General features: G+C 40.1%; 1 protein-coding gene across 1 annotated transcript in view; it reads left to right on the top strand.

Moving 5' to 3' along the window:
- Positions 1-2580: 2580 nt before the first annotated feature.
- Positions 2581-23886, top strand: part of LOC126187344 (NEDD8-activating enzyme E1 regulatory subunit) — a 47686-nt gene continuing 26380 nt past the window's right edge. Inside the window, exons 1-4 of the mRNA XM_049928369.1 lie at positions 2581-2738; positions 2851-3015; positions 3097-3279; positions 5307-5653. Coding sequence (XP_049784326.1) covers positions 2671-2738; positions 2851-3015; positions 3097-3279; positions 5307-5653 — 763 coding nt within the window. The 5' untranslated portion in view covers positions 2581-2670. The remainder of the gene's footprint in view (positions 2739-2850; positions 3016-3096; positions 3280-5306; positions 5654-23886) is intronic.

Raw genomic sequence — 23886 nt, 5'->3', positions numbered from 1 at the left:
ACTGTCCGGCCAACTTACACGTAAATTACGAAAGTTGAAAAGCATTCTGCATTTTTGCTTGATTTCACTTCCTCTATCACTGCCTACAAGCTTCAGCAACTGCCCATAGGTGGATCTGCTCTGGTTTGTTCAATAGCACATATCCAGAATCGTTTGTTTATGTGTATGGAAAGTTAGCGTCATGCCAAAATAATGGGCTTAGTCTTCAACTAAGTAAATAAATATTTTATAAGGTGACAAAATGTTATTAAGGAGTGTGATAGGAATTGGATTAAAAAGTATTGAAACTGAAAGTGTGAACTTGCTAATGTTTGTATTGTAGCAGAACAGTCTACACTGCAAAGGTCTTTTTTATTTCAGTATAATGATAATATGTTAGTGTAAATATTAACGAGAAATGGAAATTTATTTCTGGTTAGAGATTTTAAACTACTCTTGACCATCATTAAAATTCTATGTAAATATAACAGTGTTCATACTGGCACTATCATTGGGTAGTGACTGTTATGTTCAGTAGTACAATGTTTGGTTATGAAATTAAGTACCCTACCAATGAAATAAATGTTGTATATTTACAGTACCTGTGACCTATCAGAATATTAACTCGGATAATAAAAACAAAGCTGAACTGTTGAGACAAAAACTTTACTTTCCAATATATTGATTAACTTGGATAATAAAAACGAAGCTAAACTGTTGAGACAAAAAATTCACTTTCCAATGTACCTACTATGTATTGTAGATAAGAAAAATTAGAAGTAGTGCTCTTCAGAATGCACTACACATATTGGAGTGACTCCAGTACCCAGATATTTCCGTGTTACTTGTAATTTAATGTGAGCTGGCAAGGCATCTCGCATACTTGTATTAGACTTTTGTAAAGAGCAAAAATTTGACTAAAAAAGATTTCAAAACTGATTTTACTCATTCGAAAATGATTCTGAACGAAACGTCGTTCTTGGCCGGTTAATCAGTTGGTAGCGTATTGAAGATTCCCAAAAGATTCCTACAAGCTGCCCATTATCATACCCAACATTTGTGTGTCTGATATTTGTTCATCAACATCAGTATAAGCTCTTCAGATAAAAACTGCTAAAATCCCAAACGAATAATTTCACTTGCTGCCCTCCTGAAAGTCGTGGAAGTAGCATTTACAACGCTAATGTGCATGTAAGCTTAGTGGTGGGAGGAAGCACGTGTAAAAAAGGTCATGTCTGTCTAAACCCGGGTTAACACTTTGCCAATCGGCAGTTGCTGGTTGAAAATCACTCATTTATAGCTGCTGGGCTACAGCTGCAGCAACTGTAGATCGGCAACAATAGTGACAAATGGTCAGTGACTGGTTGGTGACTGTAGAATTGCTGCTGGTGATGCATTGCAGCAATTGACCAAGTGTGACTGTGCATCCGCTTTTATCTTCGAGCTGCAGAAGGATGCCCATCTGTGATCTATTTTGTGGATTCAGGAAGTAGTTCCTAGTGTTACTGACCTCTGTAGTGGCTGAACTAACTATTGGCAACAAGTGAGGTAGCACAGTTTTTACCACACTGGACTCGCATTCTGGAGGACAACGGTTCAAATCACCATCTGTCCAACCAGATTTTTTCTGGGATTTCCCTAGATCGCTCCAATAAAATGCTGGGATGGTTCCTTTAAAACGGGCATGGCCATTTTTCTTCCCTTTCGTAATCCGAGCTTGTGCTCAATCTCTAATAGCTACACTGTCGACAGTACATTAAACTCTAATCTTCCTTCCTTATTATTGGCAGATAGAATGGACTCTTTGCGGCTCTTGTTGCGAAATCATAAATACATTCCTATTTACGAATGCCATAACGTTTCGACTTATAGGAACTTTGTGCGCCTTGACTGGAGACTGCCTGGCTGGTGGTACCTCTGTAGCTATTGCTGTGCGCCTTATGAGATGGTGTAGACAGCAGTAAGATAAATTTTATAAAGGAAAAAAAATCTCGTTTGATAGGTTGAAAGTACGCAAGCTGTGAAAGCTGAGAAACATCTAAAATGAGTATGGTACAACTGTGATTCGGCCAAAATCGAACGATTAAATTGCGCGAATATAAATCACCTTTCAAGGTATCACAGACCTCGAGGTACGCTACAGATCAGTCTGTAACCACAACCAAATCGGCCGAACTCAACCGAAAGCCAGATGTACCGTGCTCATTTCAGCGATTCATGAAAATCACGGAAGAGGAAATCAGAACACAGACCGGCAGACACACCGAGTGGGGTGGCACAGTGGTTAGCACACTGGACTCGCATTCGGGAGGACGACTGTTCAAACTCGCGTATGGCCATCCCGATTTATGTTTTCCATCATTTCCCTAAATCGCTTCAGGCAAATGTTGGGATTGTGCCTTTGAAAGGACAATGCCGACTTTCTTCCCCATTCTTCCCTAATCCGATGGGATCGATGGTCCCTTTCCCCAAATCAACCAACCAACCACCAGACACTCTTCCAAAGCTTGTAGGTATTTTTGTTCTGTCCAAAGATATTATTGGATAATTTTGGCCAAAGATATGGAGAACATCATCTTGGTTTTTTGTCTGTGACGAGGAGGTGAATCTCCTTGGTGTGTGTGTATACACTGTATACAATTGTTCTGTACCGAGGTGGTGAAGGTTGTTTGCGTGTGTTTATTGTTTGAAATGGCATCGCCGGCGCCGAAGTCGCCGGAGCAGTCAGATAAGTCAAAGAAATACGATCGTCAGCTCAGGTTAACAACTTTCTGCACTTCATATTGCTCTTTTGTGTTGTTCATTTTTGGTTGCGCCTTTGCGTCGATAAAACATCAGATGTGATATTTGTTAACGACTATTATTGTGCAGATTGTGGGGTGATCACGGTCAAGCTGCGTTGGAGTTATCGCAAGTATGTCTTATTAATGCAAATGGCTTGGGAACAGAAATTCTCAAATCGTTGGTGTTGCCAGGTATCGGCGCTTTTACAATTGTAGATGGCAAGAAAGTGACGGAAGAGGATATTGGATGCAAGTAAGCACAAACACAACGGCGAATAGGTTATAACAAACTGTTCAGCGTTTGAGTCTACATTAGCACCTATTTTCTCTCTAGTTTCTTTCTAGATGTGGATAGCTGTGGTAAATCACGGGCACAGGTAGCAACACAGCTGTTGTTAGAACTGAATCCTGATGTTCGCGGTGATTATGTTGATGAAGATGTGGAACAACTATTGGAGAACAGCGCAGACTTTTTCAACAATTTCACAGTGGTGATTGGGTCATCATTAACAGAAAGGTAATTGTTTTTTTTTTTTTTTTTTTTTTTTTTTTTATAGCATATATTGGTGATCCGTATGGATAATGAAGTCTAGAGTTGGATGCATTACCCTGGCAAGGTTGAGTTTGAACTCTGTTCGTATGAGGGTGTCATCAGCAAACATTAATGTTTTCGAAATATCTTTTAATGTAATGTTATTAGAAAATAGTTACTGTTCCTTAAGTACAGGAGTGTAGCCAGCACTGAATTCTAGGACCACACATGCTATGCTCCCCTACTCTGAGCTTAGTTTTGTTGCTGTAGTAGGCTGTCACTGTGATCCTGATTGCAAGAAGAATGCAGTTAATGCCATAACATTTATTTTCTCAGGGAAAATCTTGGGGTCACAACAAAGCTTGGCCAAGTTCTCATATTATATGAATAACAAAAATTTTGTGAAATCTAACCTGGAATAAAGTTCAAGCAGCTATTCATTGTTGCTTTACAGCTTATAATTCTAGTTGTTGATAAACACATAGTGGAGGTGAGACGATTGCATACGAGATATATCTTCATGACCTTGAAAGTCTTCCATTATCAAGTCCAGTACATTTTCTCCAAAAAATGGTGTTTGTTGCTAATAATAAAAATTAGTTTCAGCTGAACTGTGATGCAGCAGACACTACAAGACACAAAAAATAATTTTAACGTAGACTTTGCTGGAATTATTGAACCGTCCAATACAACCCATCTGCATTGACGTACGACCTTGTCAGAATGACAGACACAAACCACTCCTTCAAATTGGGCCTCACGAAAGTTACACCATAACTATAGTTACTATTTCTCTCATGACATCTCATTCATTAGCTTCACCAACTCAGAACCAAACTGACACCTTTGAACCTAGCATTAGGTCACAATACAAACCAGTCTTATCATCACAACCTATGCTCTAAAAACCAATAAAGAAGCAAAATAAATATTCTGACTGTTCTGTTCAACCTCCATTTGCACACATATGACATGATGCACCATAACATGATTTCATGACACATCACATCTGATAGATTCAACTGGTGCCTATTTTGCATTCTTGTGTAGGACTCAGAATGGAGTTTCTTTCTTATGAGAATGTCTTCAGTATGCTCCCATGTAACATAAAGCAAGCTGTTACAAATTCCAATTAGCTTTAGAGAAAACCATACCTGAATGGTCATATGTAAAGATTATCTGGCTGTGTGTGCGCAAAGACTGAAAAATCCTGGTTGCTGCATGGCAGCAAGGTGTATTCATTGATAAACAGCTGAACAAGTAGCAGTGTATTGTAACGTAGGTCTGTGTTGTGACCAGCTTACGTATCTAATTTCTGTGGATAATATCAAAGTATTTCTGAAAATACTGAACTCTCAGCAGAAAATAAACAGCAGCATTTTTTGATATTATGTGCCTTGTTTCATTCATGTCTCCTTGATACAATCTGCAGAACATGATCAGTGAAGTCAATCAAAAAATTACATGTTGTACTAGATTGTTATATATGTGCATATACCTGTACCATGAGAACAGAATTGTAAATGTATTGTAATAAGCAGAACTGCAGATGCATTAAAATATCATAAACGCCAGTTTTGAAAAAAGGGTAGGAAAAATATCAGTCTAAAAAAATAAAAATGAAAGTTCCTTACATGGAGGTGCTTCGGTAGGACACACAGAAAAATCCTTGATAGAACTTCAGGATAGATTAAACCTGTGTGCCAGACTGGGACTTGCACTGAGAGCCTTACATTTCACAGACAACATTCTTGCTGAGTAGGCTATCTCAGGGATGACTCTCAATCCTCTTCCCCTTCTGTGAGAAGCTCTCGACTTTATTTCAAACTTGGAAACTATTCATGTAATTTGCTAGAACAGTTGTCATAAAAGGATGAATACTGTTGAATAATGGTTTTCGTCTGTCACTTTCAAAGTTAATTAATGTCAGTAGTGTACTAACAATGTTCCTTCATAAGTATATGGAATTTTTATATTGCTGTGTTATTTACGCAGGCCTACTTCTGTTTCAGAGTCCTCATCCCTTTATCAAAAAAGTTGTGGGAGTTGGATATACCTTTCATTGTCTGTCGCAGCTATGGCTTTGTCGGCTATGCGAGGATACAAGTTGCAGAACACACAGTAATTGAAACCCATCCTGACAACCAAATGCCAGATCTGCGGCTTGATAAACCTTTTTCTGCTCTCCAGAATCATATAGATTGTATAAATCTAGATTTAATGGAATATAAAGATCATGCACATGTTCCGTATGTAATTATACTGTATAAATACCTTCAGAAATGGAGAGAGCAAAATGGAGGCAGGTTACCAAATACTTTTAAGGAAAAGGAGAGGTTACGAGAAATGATTAGACAAGGTATGGATAATTACTTATGTCTTTTGCACTTTTTGCAATCTTTCTGCAAAATAATACATATTTTATGCTTCGTGACATTTCAGAAATAGTGATATTTAGTTCACTGGTGTTTAATTGTAATAAATTTGTGTAATTTGTAGGATTATTCCAAATTAAGAGATATTGAGACTTACAGAAAGCCATTCATTTTGAGAAGTCTTACCATAAACTTATCAAAGTAAAGTTTTTCGCCAGCTACATATCTCTGAATGTGTGGTGACTTTGATTCAAGCAAAGCAGAATGAAACAAATTGCTACAAGAGGAAGGTAAATAACTTTTTGTGACCTTGAAACAAAACCATAACTAAAATAAAGGCAGGCAGTTCGAAAGTGCACCTATGAAAACAAAATCTGTTGCTAGGTAACGTTCAATACCTTGTTGCTCTCACCCATACACTGTAACATGTATGGATCCAACTAGGTGCACTGTCCACACTGTGATTGAGATATTTTTGTTCAAACATGTCCCGTTCTCATGTTGGTCCTGTGAGTCATCCACTGTGTGATGAGGGGTCCTGCAATGATATACTAAAAATTTAAGCTGTTCCGATAACACTCATTTGGGTTTACACCAATAGAAACTGTCAGCCATTCCTGCCAGGTGAAATCTACAGCATATTGCTAGCCTCCACAGGCTGCTTTCACCACATCGGCCTGTTAGGAATACAGCAGATGTACATACATCATGTTGTTGTTGTTGTTGTTGTTGTTGTTGTGGTCTTCAGTCCTGAGACTGGTTTGATGCTGCTCTCCATGCTACTCTATCCTGTGCAAGCTTCTTCATCTCCCAGTACCTACTGCAGCCTACATCCTTCTGAATCTGCTTAATGTATTCATCTCTTGGTCCCCCTCTACGATTTTTACCCTCCACGCTGCTCTCCAATACTAAATTGGTGATCCCTTGATGCCTCGGAACATGTCCTACCAACCGATCCCTTCTTCTGGTCAAGTTGTGCCACAAACTCCTCTTCTCCCCAATTCTATTCAATACCTCCTCATTAGTTATGTGATCTACCCATCTAATCTTCAGCATTCTTCTGTAGCACCACATTTCGAAAGCTTCTATTCTCTTCTTGTCTAAACTATTTATCGTCCATGTTTCACTTCCATACATGGCTACACTCCGTACAAGTACTTTCAGAAACCACTTCCTGACGCTTAAATCAATACTCGATGTTAACAAATTTCTCTTCTTCAGAAACGCTTTCCTTGCCATTACGAGTCTACATTTTATATCCTCTCTACTTCGACCATCATCAGTTATTTTGCTCCCCAAATAGCAAAACTCCAATACTTCTTTAAGTGTCTCATTTTCTAATCTAATTCCCTCAGCATCACCCGACTTAATTCGACTACATTCCATTATCCTTGTTTTGCTTTTGTTGATGTTCATCTTATACCCTCCTTTCAAGACACTGTCCATTCCGTTCAACTGCTCTTCCAAGTTCTTTGCTGTCTCTGACAGAATTACAATGTCATCGGAGAACCTCAAAGTTTTTATTTCTTCTCCATCGATTTTAATACCTACTCCGAACTTTTCTTTTGTTTCCTTTATTGCTTGCTCAATATACAGATTGAATAGCATCTGGGAGAGGCTACAACCCTGTCTCACTCCCTTCCCAACCATTGCTTCCCTTTCCTGTCCCTCGACTCTTATAACTGCCATCTGGTTTCTGTACAAATTGTAAATAGCCTTTCGCTCCCTCTATTTGACCTCTGCCACGTTCAGAATTTGAAAGAGAGTATTCCAGTCAACATTTTCAAAAGCTTTTTTCTAAATCTACAAATGTAGGTTTGCCTTTCCTTAATCTTTCTTCTAAGATAAGTCGTAGGGTCAGTATTGCCTCACGTATTCCAACATTTCTACGGGATCTTCCCCGAGGTCAGCTTCTACCAGTTTTTCCATTCGTATGTAAAGAATTCGCGTTAGTATTTTGCAGCTGTGACTTATTAAACTGATAGTTTGGTAATTTTCACATCTGTCAACACCTGATTTCTTTGGGATTGGAATTATCATATTCTTCTTGAAGTCTGAGGGAATGTCGCCTGTCTCATACATCTTGCTCACCAGATGGTAGAGTTTTTTCAGGACTGGCTCTCCCAAGGCTGTCAGTAGTTTTAATGGAATGTTGTCTACTACCGGAGCCTTGTTTCGACTTGTACATCATACAGGATTTTAAGTTTTACTTACATTGGTTTTATGTCTACCAAATTCTGTAATACATCTGCAGGGTGTTATCTGGTGTGGCTAATTCAGTAGGCATGCTTTGTACACATTTGGCAAACCTGTTTTGGGAATGCTCAATTTTATTATGACAGTCCACCAATGTGGTTTGATGCTTAATGTGGATAAGTTCCCAAATGCAGGGACTCCATAGTTGGCCATCAGCTGTACCAAAATATAACCATTACCTACCTGAAGATGCAACAGTACCGACATGAATGTGCTAGTTGCAAATAAAACACCTTCATACAGCTGTGTGGGCTCTAGAAACATCTAGTCATTCTTGACTTCTTAATAATTATTGTAATTTTATGATAATTTGAATGGTTGTTCAGTGTCTTATTCATGTCTCTGAGCTGTGGTTGTCTTCCCGAGAAAGTTGTTTTAATTGTTAAAGCTTTGATGTGTTCAACGGTCACAAGTGTTTCTGGCTGTTCCAGTTTCTTAACTATTCAACCAAGTGATATTATTTCTCCCAACCAAGTGATATTATTTCTCCAGACTCTCAGCAGGCATTTTTGCTGTCTACTAATCTTCATTTGCTTTCTTAGTGCTCGATTGTTGGAGCTGTGGTAATCTGTCTGGCCCTGATAAAAATATGCACACCCAGGCCTTACAACAGTCAGACACTTCTCTATCAGAAGTGTTATGCATTGCACATGCTTTTGAAATCCACAGGCTGCACAGCAGACATTTTATTCTGGTTTAAGAACCTCTATTATGACTCCTGCAAGAATAGACTTCAGTAATGGGCTTCTACATTGGATCCAGAGTGTATACGCCCCAGGATAACAGGGACTACCACAACAATTTTTTTTAACCGGGAAAAATACGGGAATTTATTGGAATTTTTTAATTTTGACTGGTAAGAACTGATACTCTAATGGAGAGTTTTAGTTTAGCCCTCGTCTGCAGAATAATATTGCAAAGTAAAACATAAACAAGAGAGTGGCACCAAAATAAAACTTTGGTGGCAAAGAAAATGCATCATTTACAACAGAACACAGTGCATCCACAAGTGTCTGCCGAAAGTACGATGTGTTAAAGGCTTTAGGAGGAAGACTATGCAATACAATTTCCTTTAAACAAGATGAATTATTCTGTCTGAGAATGTACAATGAATTTCGTCAACCAAGGTGCATTTGACTCTCATTCGAAACTTAACACTTTGAGGACCAACCACTTGAGCCCAGAAGACCATCCAATTATGTCATTATTTGATATTTTTGTGTTTGATATGTCTCAAAAGGTAACACACACTTAAAAAGACCAAGCTTCAAGATTAATTTTTCATAAGTACGTAAGCTCTTTCATAGATAACAAATAATAAAATAACAACGGCAAAATTATAATTATCCTAAAAAAAAGTGTGAGTTGAGAGGTCTGACTGGCTTTTCTATGGAAAAGTGAAATGCTCAATGGAACATGTATTCAGCCAGGTAACCCACATAATGTTTCGGTCGTCAGAAGTATTCAGCTACTGCAATTCAAGCTGTGCTGCCTAACCACACCCTCGGAAAAAAAACAGTAAAAAGTTGTGGACAATCAGTATTATTGGTGAAAGTTTATCTTTCCTTGCAGCTATACTTTATGTACATTAATTTAAACCATTAAGTTTCCCTATTTGTGTGTTTGCACTATTTATCAGTGATGTTGCTATTTGCTGACTACATGTGTCCCATGCTCTGAATATCTGCTGTCGTTGATCTCCGAGGTCATGTGATATGAACTATTATTGGCTGCCGTAAGTGCATAGCAATCTTGATTTCTGTGCTTCAGAACCTAACATGCTGTAATTGGTGGAATTCGTGTTTATACATTCATAATACAAAAATATGCAGTGTACCATAAGCCGTACATCAAAGATCTTTCAAAATGTGTTGTTTTTTGCTGGGTTTTGTTTCCTAAAGTGCAAGGAAGTTCTGTGCTGATGTATAAAACCTTTACCATTCAAAGGATTGATAAGTTTTACAGTTCTGAGGGAAAACACAAGTTGTGATCGAAAAGTAACTGGAACTTTTTAGTTTCATGGGCTCTATACATGCATATTTTTTTTAAAAAATATCTGATGTATGTTTACCTTTTCAGCTCTTTTGAATTTTTAGGTTATTTTTGACAGCCGAAAAGGTTATAGTTGTTTTCGTGTGCTCAGCAAAGTTTAACTTTTCAAAAAGATGGATCAAGGAATTTGCATTAAATTTTGTTTAATAATGGAACAAAGTGCAAAACTGCATTCAAAATGTCGTCTGTGGCTTTTGGCAAATCTACTATGAGTAAGATTATGAATAGTATAAACATTCCAAACAGGGTCGAGAAGACATTGAAGACAACTGCCTTGGACACACTAGCAGATCAATTACTGATGACAGTGGGAAAGAAATAAAGAAAATCGCCATCAGAGAGGTTGCTGATGATGTCGGCATATTCTTTTGCTCATGCCAAGCAGTTTTTTCGAATGTTTTGTACATGAAATGTGAAGCAGCAAAGTATGTTCTGAAATTGTTGAATTTTGACCAAAAATGACAATGCATAGACTCTGCTCAGGAATTACAGAATGAGGTTGACAGTGATCTAGAACTAATGAAGAAGTTTATAACACGTGTTGAAACGGATATATGGGTATGATGTTGAAGTAAAGTCCCAACAGAAACTGCTGATGAGCCAAGACCAAAAGAAATTTAACAAGTTTGATCACATGTGAATATTCTTCTAATTGTTTTCTTTGATTACAATGGGACAGTGCATCATGAATTCCTGCCATATGGTCATACAGCCAATAAGGGAATACTACCTGGAAATTATGCACCATTTACATAAACCACTCATGGAAATTGCACCATGATAATGCTTCTGCTCACATCTCAATGCTTGTTCATAATTTTTTGGCAAAAACAAAACTATTGTACAATATTGTTAAGGCTTTCATGGCCACTTGTTGACAAACTACCTGTTGGCTTCTGCCTCGTGTTCTTCGGCCAACGTTTGTCTGATGATTTTTCCTGATATTTCGCCAGCACGAGTGGTTGGAATTGTCGAAGCTTCACACTTCATTGCTGTTGGTTGACTTGAGCTGAGCTCGCAGCTGCAGACCATGTGTACCTCGCACGCCAATGTCCAAGGGCTTCTCCATAGCCATTTCCGGTGCAGTGAAGCCTCGGACATTGGCGCACCAGGTACATATAGTCTGCGGTGTCAAGCTCAGTTCCAGTCTGCCACTCATGCTGGAGAAAGGTCAGAAAAATCATCGAATCAATGTCAGCCGAGGAACCCGATACAGAAGCCAACAGGCATCTTGTCAAAACCATTATGTTTCCTTGGCCACTGTATTTGCAGGACGTGGCCCTCTGTGACTTCTTTCTACTCCCAAGGCTGAAAAGAAGCATGAAAGGGTGCCACATTGCCACCATTGATGAGATAAAAACAGAATTGCTGAAGGATCTGAATACCATAGCAAAAAGTGAGTTCCAGAAGCATGGCACAAGTGTATTGCATTTGAACGAGATTACTTTGAAGGGGACAAAAGTTGATGTTGATAAAAAAATAAAGATTCCTCAAGAAAAAGAAAAACTCCTGTTACTTTTTGATCACACCTTGTATATTATCTCTTAATGTGGAAAAACTACTTTTAACCAGGCTATAGTGTTCTTTCGGCCGGGAAAAAGTGTATTTTGACTCAGGAAAAAGTAAAGTCTGTTTTTAACCAGGAAATGTGGAGAAAATCTGGGATTTTTTTCCCCTGTGGATCATATGTGATAAACATGTCTTGCCTGGCAGAAGCATGCTAGCCCCATTTTACACCAACCTCTTGTTGCTTAGAGTTGCTGGTCATGGCAGCTTCAGATGAACCCTAGTTGTCCAGACAGTTTTACGTTGCATTCATGCTGTGAATGTACTTGTTACCAAGTGGAATGTCACCAATATTTTTGTAAAGGGCCTATTGCAGAGAAGTGTCAAAGTGCAGCAGGTATCAGGCAACATGCTTTGTCAATTCTGATAAATAATGTTACAGGCTGGATCATGTAGTAGTACCTAGGAAGATTGTGTAACATAGGATTACAGGAAGATCCAGTGATTCACTACTGGCCATTAAAATTACTACACCACAAAGATGACGTGCTACAGACGCAAAATTTAACCGACAGGAAGAAGATGCTGTGATATGCAAATGCTTAGCTTTTCAGAGCATTCACACAAGGTAGGCGCTTGTGGCGACACCAACAACGTGCTGACATGAGGAAAATTTCCAACCGACTTCTCATACACAAACAGCAGTTGACCGGCGTTGCCTGGTGAAACATTGTAGTGATGCCTCGTGTAAGGAGGAGAAATGCGTACCATCATGTTTCCGACTTTGATAAAGGTCGGATTGTAGCCTATCGCGATTGTGGTTTATCGTATCACGACATTGCTGCTCGCGTTGGTCGAGATCCAATGACTGTTAGCAGAATATGGAATCGGTGAGTTCAGGAGGGTAATACGAAACACCGTGCTGGATCCCAACGGCCTCGTATCACTAGCAGCCGAGATGACAGGCATCTTATCCGCATGGCTGTAACGTATCGTGCAGCCACGTCTCGATCCCTGAGTCAACAGATTGGGGACATTTGCAAGACAACAACCATCTGCACGAACAGTTTGACGACGTTTGCAGCAGCATGGACTATCAGCTCCGAGACCATGGCTGCGGTTACCCTTGACACTGCATTGCAAACAGGAGTGCCTGCGATGGTGTACTCAATGATGAACCTGGGTGCACAAATGGCAAAACGTCATTTTTTCGGATGAATCCAGGTTCTGTTTACAGCATCATGATGGTCGCATCCGTGTTTGGCGACATTGTGCTGAACGCACATTGGAATTGTGTATTCGTCATCACCATACTGGCGTATCACCCGGCGTGATGGTATGGGGTGCCATTGGTTACACGTCTCAGTCACCTCTTGTTCGCATTGACAGCACTTTGAACAGTGGACGTTACATTTCAGATGTGTTACGACCCATGGCTCTACCCTTCATTCGATCCCTGAGAAACCCTACATTTCAGCAGAATAATGCACGACCGCATGTTGCAGGTCCTGTACAGGCCTTTCTGGATACAGAAAATGTTTTACTGCTGCTCTGGCCAGCACATTCTCCAGATCTCTCACCAATTGAAAACATCTGGTCAATGGTGGCCAAGCAACTGGCTTGTCACAATACGCCAGTCACTACTCTTGATGAACTGTAGTATCATGTTGAAGCTGCATGGGCAGCTGTACCTGTACACGCCATCCAAGCTCTGTTTGACTCAGTGCCCAGGCGTATCAAGGCCGTTATTACAGCCAGAGGTGGTTGTTCTGGGTACTGATTTCTCAGGATCTATGCACCCAAATTGCGTGAAAATGTAATCACATGTCAATTCTAGTATAATATATTTGTCCAATGAAAAATCGTTTATCATCTGCATTTCTTCTCGGTGTAGCAATTTTAAGAGCCAGTAGTGTATTTCTCTTTGATAATGGTGTGTCAGTCTCAATTACAAATCAGTCTACATATTTCAGTATTGATGGTGGACAACGTGCAAGCAGAATTATGAGTGTGTGAAAGATTAGTACTTTCCAAAGGCCATACCTTTTGCCCCTCTCTCAAATTCGGTTGTGCTGCACTTGTTAAAGCCTTTCTCTCCTCCTCCCATTCCCTACTGTGGAAACGCTTTTAGACCATCAACCCTACCAGTCAGACTCAGCAAAGGCCAATGTCGAATCCTGCTTGACTCAGTTCACTCGTCCATCCAAACACGATCCACCCCCACAGCCCCCAAATCATCCCCTGTTAACTTTCCAGAATTTTTTACCTCAAACTTTGCCTTACCATCATTCCCCAAATTACTCAACATGCAAACTAACCTTACATCCTCAGGAAAAACCACCTAAAAACTGATCCCAACTTTATAATCTACCTGCAGACAAAGGCTCCACCATTGTGATGACCCTGTAGCCTCTATTTACATTTACACCGTACTCTGTAAAACATTGTGAAGTGGATGGTAGAGAGTACTTTGCATTGTACCAGATATCAGGATTTCTTTTCATTCCATTCATATGGAGTGTGGGAAGAATGAATGTTTAAATGCCTCTGTGCTCTCGGTAATTAATCTAATCTTATCTTCACATTCCCTATGGGAACTAAACATAGAGGGATGTATTATATTTTTAAAGTCACCATTTAAAGCTGGTTCTTGAAATTGGTGAGTAGGCTTTCTTGAGACAGTTTGCACCTATCTTTAAGTGTCTGCCAGTTTAATTTCTTCAGCATTTCTGTGAGACACTCCTAAGGACTAGACAATCATATGGCCATTCATGCTCCCTTTACTAAACGTTCAGTATCCCTTGTTAGCCCTATTTGGCATGGGAGCGACAAACTTGAGGAATATGGGTCAAATGAGTGATTTGTAAGCAATCTCCTTTGTTGACTGATTGCATTTCACTAGCATTCTACCAACAAGCTGAAGTCTGCCACCTTTTCCAGCTACAGCCAAGCTTATGTGAGCATTTCATTCAAATCCCTGCAGTGTGTTACATCCAGGTATTATTGTGAATTGATGGTTTCCAACTGCGACTCATCGACACTGTAGCCATCGGAAACTATTTTATGAAGAGCACAGTACGTTTTTGAATATATAATGCAAGTTACCAATCTTTGCACCACTTTAAAATCTTACCAAGATATGACATATATTTCTGCAGCTTTCTTCAGCCAGTACTTCGTTATGGGTACCTGCAACATCCGCTACAAGTCAGTGGTTACTATTAATATTGTTTGCAAGAATATTAATATACATGTATAGCAGAGACCTCAACACACTGCCGTAGTACACACATCTGTTAATGAGTCTCCATCCGAATTTTCTATGTACTCCCAACAAAAAATCCTCAACCCAGTCACAAATTGAAAAGTATATGTTTGGAATCCATTCTGGTCGGGGTGGAGGAGATGATTCTCATCTAAAGATATCTCATGACATTTGATCTCATAATGTGTTACGTCTTAACAACGAATCGATGCAGTGATATTGGACAGTAGTTTTGTGGATCAGTTCTGCTGGCCTTGCTATAGACAGAATCAGATAATGGAAAATCCAGGTTGGAATAATGAAAATATGGCCCCAACTGCAGGAGTTGGCAGTAGAGTGCATGTGAATGAATCGTATGTGTTTTTCTTTTTTCTAACAAAGACTGTGGTCGAAAGCTTATGCGTAAGTGTCCTTTAATTGTGCCTGTCTGCAACTTAACATGCCATATTTACAGTAAGTAGCAATCGATCTTTTCCCACATCATTAATATTGTAAAAAGGATAGATTGCTGCTCACCGTACTGTGGAGATTTTGAGCCGCAGACAGGCACATCAAAAAAACTGCACACACACACACACACACACACACACACACACACACACACACAACACTGTCTCTGGCTGCCAAGGCCAGGCCTGTCCTATAGACAGGTGTGAGCTGTGCTTGCTTCCGACTGCTGGACACATCTTTTGTGCGAGCGTTGTACAGTACAGTTTAGAGGGCTGGCTTGACTGCAAATTAATATAGAATGTGTAGGGTTTCATCAGGCCCTGGAACTTTGTTCAGTTTTAGCGATTTCAAATGTTTCTCAACACCACAGGCGCTAGCATCTAAATCACTGATCTTGCAGTGGTATGAGTATTAAACTGGGGCAATACCCTTGGATTTTCATTTGTAAAGGAACAGAATTTACCATTTCTGCTTTTGCTTTGCTGCTATCTCTACCCCCCCACCCCACCCCACCCCACCCCTCCTCCTATTTCAGTCCCTGTTCCTGTCCTGGCCATGAGTGTCTGGACACTAATTTCAGTACCACTAACAGCCTTAACATATGACCAAAATTTCTCTTTTTTTGTGTGAGATCCTTCTACAATATTCTGCTGTGGTAGTTGTTGAAGGTTTCACACCTTGTGCTCTTGACATCTAAATTCACTTTCAATATCTCCCTATCTCTAGCCTTTTGCTTTGTTTTATATCTATTATCAGTAGTCTCAGTTTCTTTAAGTGTACCATAGAGTGTCCCTACCATCACAAACTGTTGTACAAAGTACATAACTATCAAGTCCACTGTCAAATATTCTTGTAAACCTGAACCACAATTCTTCTAGATGCTACTTTCCAGAGCTAAATGTTTTGAGCTCCTTATTGAAATAGGGAAATAGGACATTACTAGCTCTTTATCTGGTTTGCAGAAAATACAAACCCTTATGTGAGTTTTATTTGATCCATGTTGTTCTTGTTGTTGTTGTTGTGGTCTTCAGTCCTGAGATTGGTTTGATGCTACTCTATTCTGTGCAAGCTGCTTCATCTCCCAATACGTACTGCAGCCTACATCCTTCTGAATCTGCTTAGTGTATTCATCTCTTGGTCTCCCTCTACGATTTTTACCCTCCACACTGCCCTCCAAGACTAAATTGGTGATCCCTTGATGCCTCAGAACATGTCCTACCAACCGATCCCTTCTTCTAGTCAAGTTGTGCCACAAACTCCTCTTCTCCCCAATTCTATTCAATACCTCCTCATTAGTTATGTGAGCTACCCATCTAATCTTCAGAATTCTCCCGTAGCACCACATTTCGAAAGCTTCTGTTCTCTTCTTGTCCAAACTATTTATCGTCCATGTTTCACTTCCATACATGGCTACACTCCACACAAATACTTTCAGAAACCACTTCCTGGCACTTAAATCTATACTCGATGTTAATAAATTTCTCTTCCTCAGAAACACTCTCCTTGCCATTGCCAGTCTATATTTTATATCCTCTCTACTTCGACCATAATCAGTTACTTTGCTCCCCAAATAGCAAAACTCCAATACTTCTTTAAGTGTCTCATTTCCTAATCCAAATTGAATAACATCGGGGAGAGGCAGATTGAATAACATCGGGGAGAGGCTACAATCCTGTCTCACTCCCTTCCCAACCACTGCTTCCCTTTCATGTCCCTCGACTCTTATAACTGCCATCTGGTTTCTGTACAAATTGTAAATAGCCTTTCGCTCCCTGTATTTTACCCCTGCCACCTTCAGAATTTGAAAGAGAGTATTCCAGTCAGCATTGTCAAAAGCTTTCTCTAAGTCTACAAATGCTAGAAACGTAGGTTTGCCTTTTCTTAATCTACAACTGCCTCATGGTTACTGATACCATTTTCTTTGTGGACCACCTAAAAAAGCCCAGGTTTGTGTCTTGTTATTGGACCCAATATTTTTCCTTTGTGAATGGGCTTATGAACAATCCATTCTAAATAATTTCAGAGAACGCATGTAGTAAGGTTTCACAGGATGTAAATTTTCTAGTTACAATGGGAGATGAGCCTGGTGGTCAATAGAAAGGTCAGATTGAGTTTATACCCACCAATGATACTGAGCCTTGCACACACAATCTTGCATGTGGTTTTAATTTCCGTGTTGGTGGATTTACGTTTCTTATCAACTGCCACAAATACACCATCTCCATTTGTTAGCTTATACTTTTAATGTACACTTACATTTTCCCCAAATATTTCCCTGCCATCAATTTTAGCTTTTAGCCCATTTTTTGTATGTAGTATAAAGTGAGCACAGCGTTTAGGAATACTTCTAACACTGCCACTTTGTTGTTAATACTTTGGCAGTTAATCACTTAAGATTTTAATATTCTCACCCATAGGATGCATTTCTATGGATCTCGGATGGATACTTCTGGGTACCCTATCTGGACTTGATGGTACCCTATCTATCACTGTCTGGACTGGATGGAGAGTTGCCTAATCTAAAAAACTCTTGTGTGCATCCCACACAGTTAGCTATTTGGTAAAAGTCTCTGATGTGTTGCGCACACCTTTCCATTTAGGGGAACCCTACAGTTCTCAGCCTTATGGCACAAGCCCAAAAGTAACAGCCAACCTTCTCACAGAACCTTCATACAAGGCTATCTTCTCAACTGTCTCTGCCAGTGGCTTGAGTAATCCAAATATGATCACAGAGCCCAGACGACAGGCATCATTTGTTCTAGTGTGTGCCACAATGCGCAGTTGGATGACTTGTTCCCCCAGTGGTTGCCAAAATAGCTTCTTTGACATGTCGAAAGAGACCCCAAGAATACACACTGAGTGTAGTTGGTGTTCCTTTTTGTCCCTTGCTGCCATTTCACTTAAGAGGCATCATTGTCAGCCGCGTGTTTGAAATGCCAATAATTAATTAGAGTCCTACTGTTTTGCATTTGTCATGTTTTGATACTAGTCACAGCAGGTTTCCTGACAGCTGATGAGAGACTCACTGGCTCAGTTTTGATTCAAATGAAAGACAACACATGCCTCGAACTTGTTGGTTGTGGGATTAGTATAATACCCTGAGTCTTCTATGTTCCCTGTTTTTGCCGCACAGTGCACCTAACTCGACTACTGACATGCCACTCTATCAGGTAGATGAGTAGTAATAGATCCTCCACTTTGTGTAATGGAGGCAGGATCCGCAGGAGAGGATAGCATCTTTAGGTACCTCTGGTACGCGACTCTCAGTAACTCTCCCAACACACTGATTCACAGCAACTTCCAATCATTTGAATGTATTGTAGAAATGACATATAACACATGAAGCTGGTGTATGATCAGTTTTAGTCAGAGATTTGTTATACAACATTATGGGTACAAGACAGTTTTCATGCAGAAAGGATGTTTGAAAATATTGTATACTGTGTGTGTGTGTGGGGGGGGATTTGCGTGTGCTTATTTTAACTGAAGACATTGAAATGTCTTGAAAACTACACATCGGGTCAAAAACCAGTTATAATTCCATTTGTTTGTCTCAGAGGGAGAGAGTGGGAGACATCCATCAATACCGCACTCGACCCACCACCCCACCCCAAGCGTGGGTGACGGGGGGTAGTGAAGTTTGAAATCTTCAGTTGGAAACCCCCCCCCCCCCCCAGTTGTTTTTGCATATTACAATTCTATGGCAAAATCTACATAATTTTTGTCTGAAGCATTTTCTTCGTTTCGCCATAGATGGCGCTAGAATCAGAGGAACAGAACTGTGTACACAGTTGTAATTTACAGCATGCCACTCAATGTTCCTTGAGCATCCAACGGCATGTGGGACTCCACCCCCATGCTGCGAGGGTAGAACTAGCCAGTATTTTGAAACTTCTAATTGAAAATCTATTCATAATGTTGTATTCCTCTGACATATTGAACACAGGACTATTCGATACACTTCTGTGGCCATGGGTAGAGGTGAACACTACTCTACTTTTCCAGTTACAGTCAGTGTTCAGATGTTGTACTGCCAATTTCAATACACTAGTGATCCACTTTTCAAAATACTGCGCACAGGACAAAAGCATGTCTGTGGGAATATCAGCAGAGACAGTTCTTATGTGGTCGACCATGTCTTTCTGCCCTTTTGGCACTTGCCATTACACCTTATCTTTTTAGTATACCCACAGAACGAAATCCAGCAACCTAGCAGATCAATTAATAGGGCCACCTCTGCCGATCCACAGACCAGTATAAACACAGTCTAATACCTTCTATGCTTCAATTGAGTAATGTGCTGGGCAACCATTGTGGTGAAACTGCATACCCTGCAGTAGTTCCTGTTCCAAAAACATTCAGTATTTGCATCCATTCAACATGCTGTTGATAAAATACAGACCAATAAGTTTGTTCCCCATGATGCTGCACCATATGTTAACCGACTAAGGGTGTTGATGGTCAGCTTGCTGTAACCAGTGTGGGGATTGTCTACACTCCAGTAGTGCATGTTATGCTGGTTAACCCTACCATGGTTTGTGATTGTAGTCTCATCAGAAAATAGTACCTCAGCAAAGAATGTGGGGGTCGCTTGTATTTGTTGCTGTGCCCATATGTAAAACTTATTGAAATTGATGGCATGAAGTTCTTGATACAGTGACACGTGGTATGGATGATACTTATGATGGTGCAGTGTTGTGACAATACTACCTATGGACACACCAGAATGGTGGTGTAATTGCTGGGTGCTTCTCTGTGGGCCATGGTGCACTGCCACTATTTCATTAGCTTCTCCTGTAATACACTCCTGGAAATTGAAATAAGAACACCGTGAATTCATTGTCCCAGGAAGGGGAAACTTTATTGACACATTCCTGGGGACAGATACATCACATGATCACACTGACAGAACCACAGGCACATAGACACAGGCAACAGAGCATGCACAATGTCGGCACTAGTACAGTGTATATCCACCTTTCGCAGCAATGCAGGCTGCTATTCTCCCATGGAGACGATCGTAGAGATGCTGGATGTAGTCCTGTGGAACGGCTTGCCATGCCATTTCCACCTGGCGCCTCAGTTGGACCAGCGTTCGTGCTGGACATGCAGACCGCGTGAGACGACGCTTCATCCAGTCCCAAACATGCTCAATGGGGGACAGATCCGGAGATCTTGCTGGCCAGGGTAGTTGACTTACACCTTCTAGAGCACGTTGGGTGGCACGGGATACATGCGGACGTGCATTGTCCTGTTGGAACAGCAAGTTCCCTTGCCGGTCTAGGAATGGTAGAACTATGGGTTCGATGACGGTTTGGATGTACCGTGCACTATTCAGTGTCCCCTCGACGATCACCAGTGGTGTACGGCCAGTGTAGGAGATCGCTCCCCACACCATGATGCCGGGTGTTGGCCCTGTGTGCCTCGGTCGTATGCAGTCCTGATTGTGGCGCTCACCTGCACGGCGCCAAACACGCATATGACCATCATTGGCACCAAGGCAGAAGCGACTCTCATCGCGACTCGTCCCTCCATTCACGCCTGTCGCGACACCACTGGAGGCGGGCTGCACGATGTTGGGGCGTGAGCGGAAGACGGCCTAACGGTGTGCGGGACCATAGCCCAGCTTCATGGAGACGGTTGCGAATGGTCCTCGCCGATACCCCAGGAGCAACAGTGTCCCTAATTTGCTGGGAAGTGGCGGTGCGGTCCCCTACGGCACTGCGTAGGATCCTACGGTCTTGGCGTGCATCCGTGCGTCGCTGCGGTCCGGTCCCAGGTCGACGGGCACGTGCACCTTCCGCCGACCACTGGCGACAACATCGATGTACTGTGGAGGCCTCACGCCCCACGTGTTGAGCAATTCGGCAGTACGTCCACCCGGCCTCCCGCATGCCCTTTATACGCCCTCGCTCAAAGTCCGTCAACTGCACATACGGTTCACGTCCACGCTGTCGTGGCATGCTACCAGTGTTAAAGACTGAGATGGAGCTCCGTATGCCACGGCAAACTGGCTGACACTAACGGCGGCGGTGCACAAATGATGCGCAGCTAGCGCCATTCGACGGCCAACACCGCGGTTCCTGGTGTGTCCGCTGTGCCGTGCGTGTGATCATTGCTTGTACAGCCCTTTCGCAGTGTCCGGAGCAAGTATGGTGGGTCTGACACACCGGTGTCAATGTGTTCTTTTTTCCATTTCCAGGAGTGTACATTTGCTCTGTTTACTTTTGCCGGTCAGACATAAATGAATGAGAGCAAGCTTTCTCTGGAAAATGCTCAGCATACAAGGCAACAACAGCCTCAACATTTCTCATACATCCTCACATAAATACCTTTTTACCAATTTATCCAGTGTATAGTTTACTGCAAACATGGCACTGTATTTTATTTATGTCTGATTTGATTTGTGGTTTTGGATTATCAGGAAAGGTTTATGTCCTGTATTGGGTTGAATTGTATTACCATTCCAAAAACCAATTTTTATTCCTGCTTTATGAGATACATAGCTAAAGTTGTCAGTTATGTGTCCAGTGTCCTATATGGTAAGACTGACTATTTTGGTTCCTGTTTTTCCTTATCATTTATTAAGGTGATTTTTCCCACTTACCTTATAAATCTTATTATTCTTTTCTCTATAGATTTTATTAACTATTTCAGGATTGTATCCATTTGCTATGGCTATAAATAAACAAATTAATTACCAATAGTTAGAAAGAGTATAATTGATAGGTGTCTGCTAGTGAAAATAAAAAAAAAATTAATGGCTCACAGTACTACAGTAATTAAGCTGACAAAGGAAGTTCAAATATCGTGTATCTGTCTGATTACACAGAAAAAAACATAAAATATTTTCCAAGGTAATAATACAATAAAGGTGCCAAAGAAAATTTAATAACTTGCTTAAAAGGCACATAAACACTGTCATATAAAACAATAATTTATCACCAACCCACTTTTAATAATCCATATTTTTAAAAATACCAATAAGTTTGATTAACAGGATTAAAAACACTAAGATTCCATAAGAGAGTAATTTCTTGTATATACAAATGTCCCTCAAGACAAAATATTTAATATTCTAAAGAACAAAACGTAACCCGTCAGAAATTGTTGAATTTTTAGCCAGGCAGGAATTGTTGAATTTACTGAACTTTTACAAGTTCTAATTTTACAATTACTTCAGTTTTAATGGTAAAATCTTCAAGTGGAATATAGGCTTAGCCAAGGGCTGTAATGTGGTTGGAATATTACCTAACATTTTTCTTGAACATATAGAAAATAAACTTTTCAAGCAGCAACCAGTGCTAGCTGGCAGCATAATGTATTGTAGATGTTATGTAGATGACACTATTATTTTGTTCAGTGAAACAAATGAAATGGCATCCACTCCTCATTAGAAATTTATTGAACTTCACAGAAATATACAGCTCACTATTAAATATGAAAAAAGAAGAGCATTAACTTTTTAGATGTCACTATCCACAATGAAAATTAAACTTACATTTAACAGTTTCTGAAAACCAACCATATCTGGTGGGTTAATACACAGTACCTCATATTATCCCATGACACATAAGAAAGTATTTTTTCATGCCATGGGAGACAGAATAATCTGCTTACCACTATATGAGAAGAACATTGAAATAGAGATAAATACATTGGCACACACACAGCCCTATAAAAAGATACAATCTTTCATTAGTTAATAAAATCTGTGGAGATAAGGTAAGTAGGAGAAACAACCTTAATAAATGAAGAGGAAAAACAAAAACCAAGATATGCAATCTTATCATGTTTTGGACAAATATCTGACAAAATTATCTACATATTTAAAAAAAAAAAAAACTGTAACAAAAATTGGTTTTTGGGCTGGCAGTACAATGCCATCCATGTAGGATATAAAGCTGACCCAATACTCCACTACCACCAGTTGAGCTTAAATGAAATACAATGCAGTGATTGCAATAAATTTTACATGGGCAGACAACATGATATAAAGAACAAAATGTTACACCAACAAAAGCAACAGATCAATACTTGTGACACATTTAAGGGATGGAAAGTATTTAGCAGACGAGCTGCCGCTCTACACAAAGCAGAGAGGGAGATGGATCTCATGTGAGAGGGATTTCACCCCTCCCCCCCCCCCCCCAAAAAAAAAAGATGTTTCAGAAGATAGTTAATGACATATCTACTCAAGCAATATTAAGGATTACCATTGTCCCTGTACACAGTTGTCACCTTGTACATCCTTCTTTCTAGCCTTATCTTCCTCATTTCCCAATTTTCTTAGCTGGTGCAGTCTCATTAAATTTCATTTGCCCAGAACTCACTATATCAGAAAACATGTATCTTTGACACCTATAAATTATTTTTATTCCTGCCACTATAATTATTGTTGGTATTCTTATTGTTGCTATAAGCACTATTAGTGACATCAGCTGCTGTAGTACAAGTACTGCCAGTAGTAGTTTATTAGTTCATAGTCAGTATTATTTACTCTCATTGCCACTTCAATCAAATCATTCGGACTATAATATATAGTGAATTTATATATATATATATATATATATATATATATATATATATAAAAGAAAGATGATGAGACTTACCACACAAAAGCGCTGGCAGGTCGATAGACACACAAACATACACACAAAAATCAAGCTTTCGCAACAAACTGTTGCC

The sequence above is a fragment of the Schistocerca cancellata genome, chromosome 1 (genome assembly GCF_023864275.1).
Source record: "Schistocerca cancellata isolate TAMUIC-IGC-003103 chromosome 1, iqSchCanc2.1, whole genome shotgun sequence".
Lineage (NCBI taxonomy): Eukaryota > Metazoa > Arthropoda > Insecta > Orthoptera > Acrididae > Schistocerca > Schistocerca cancellata.
The sequence above is the reverse complement of the archived record's forward strand: the minus strand, read 5'-3'. Positions and strand labels throughout refer to the sequence as shown.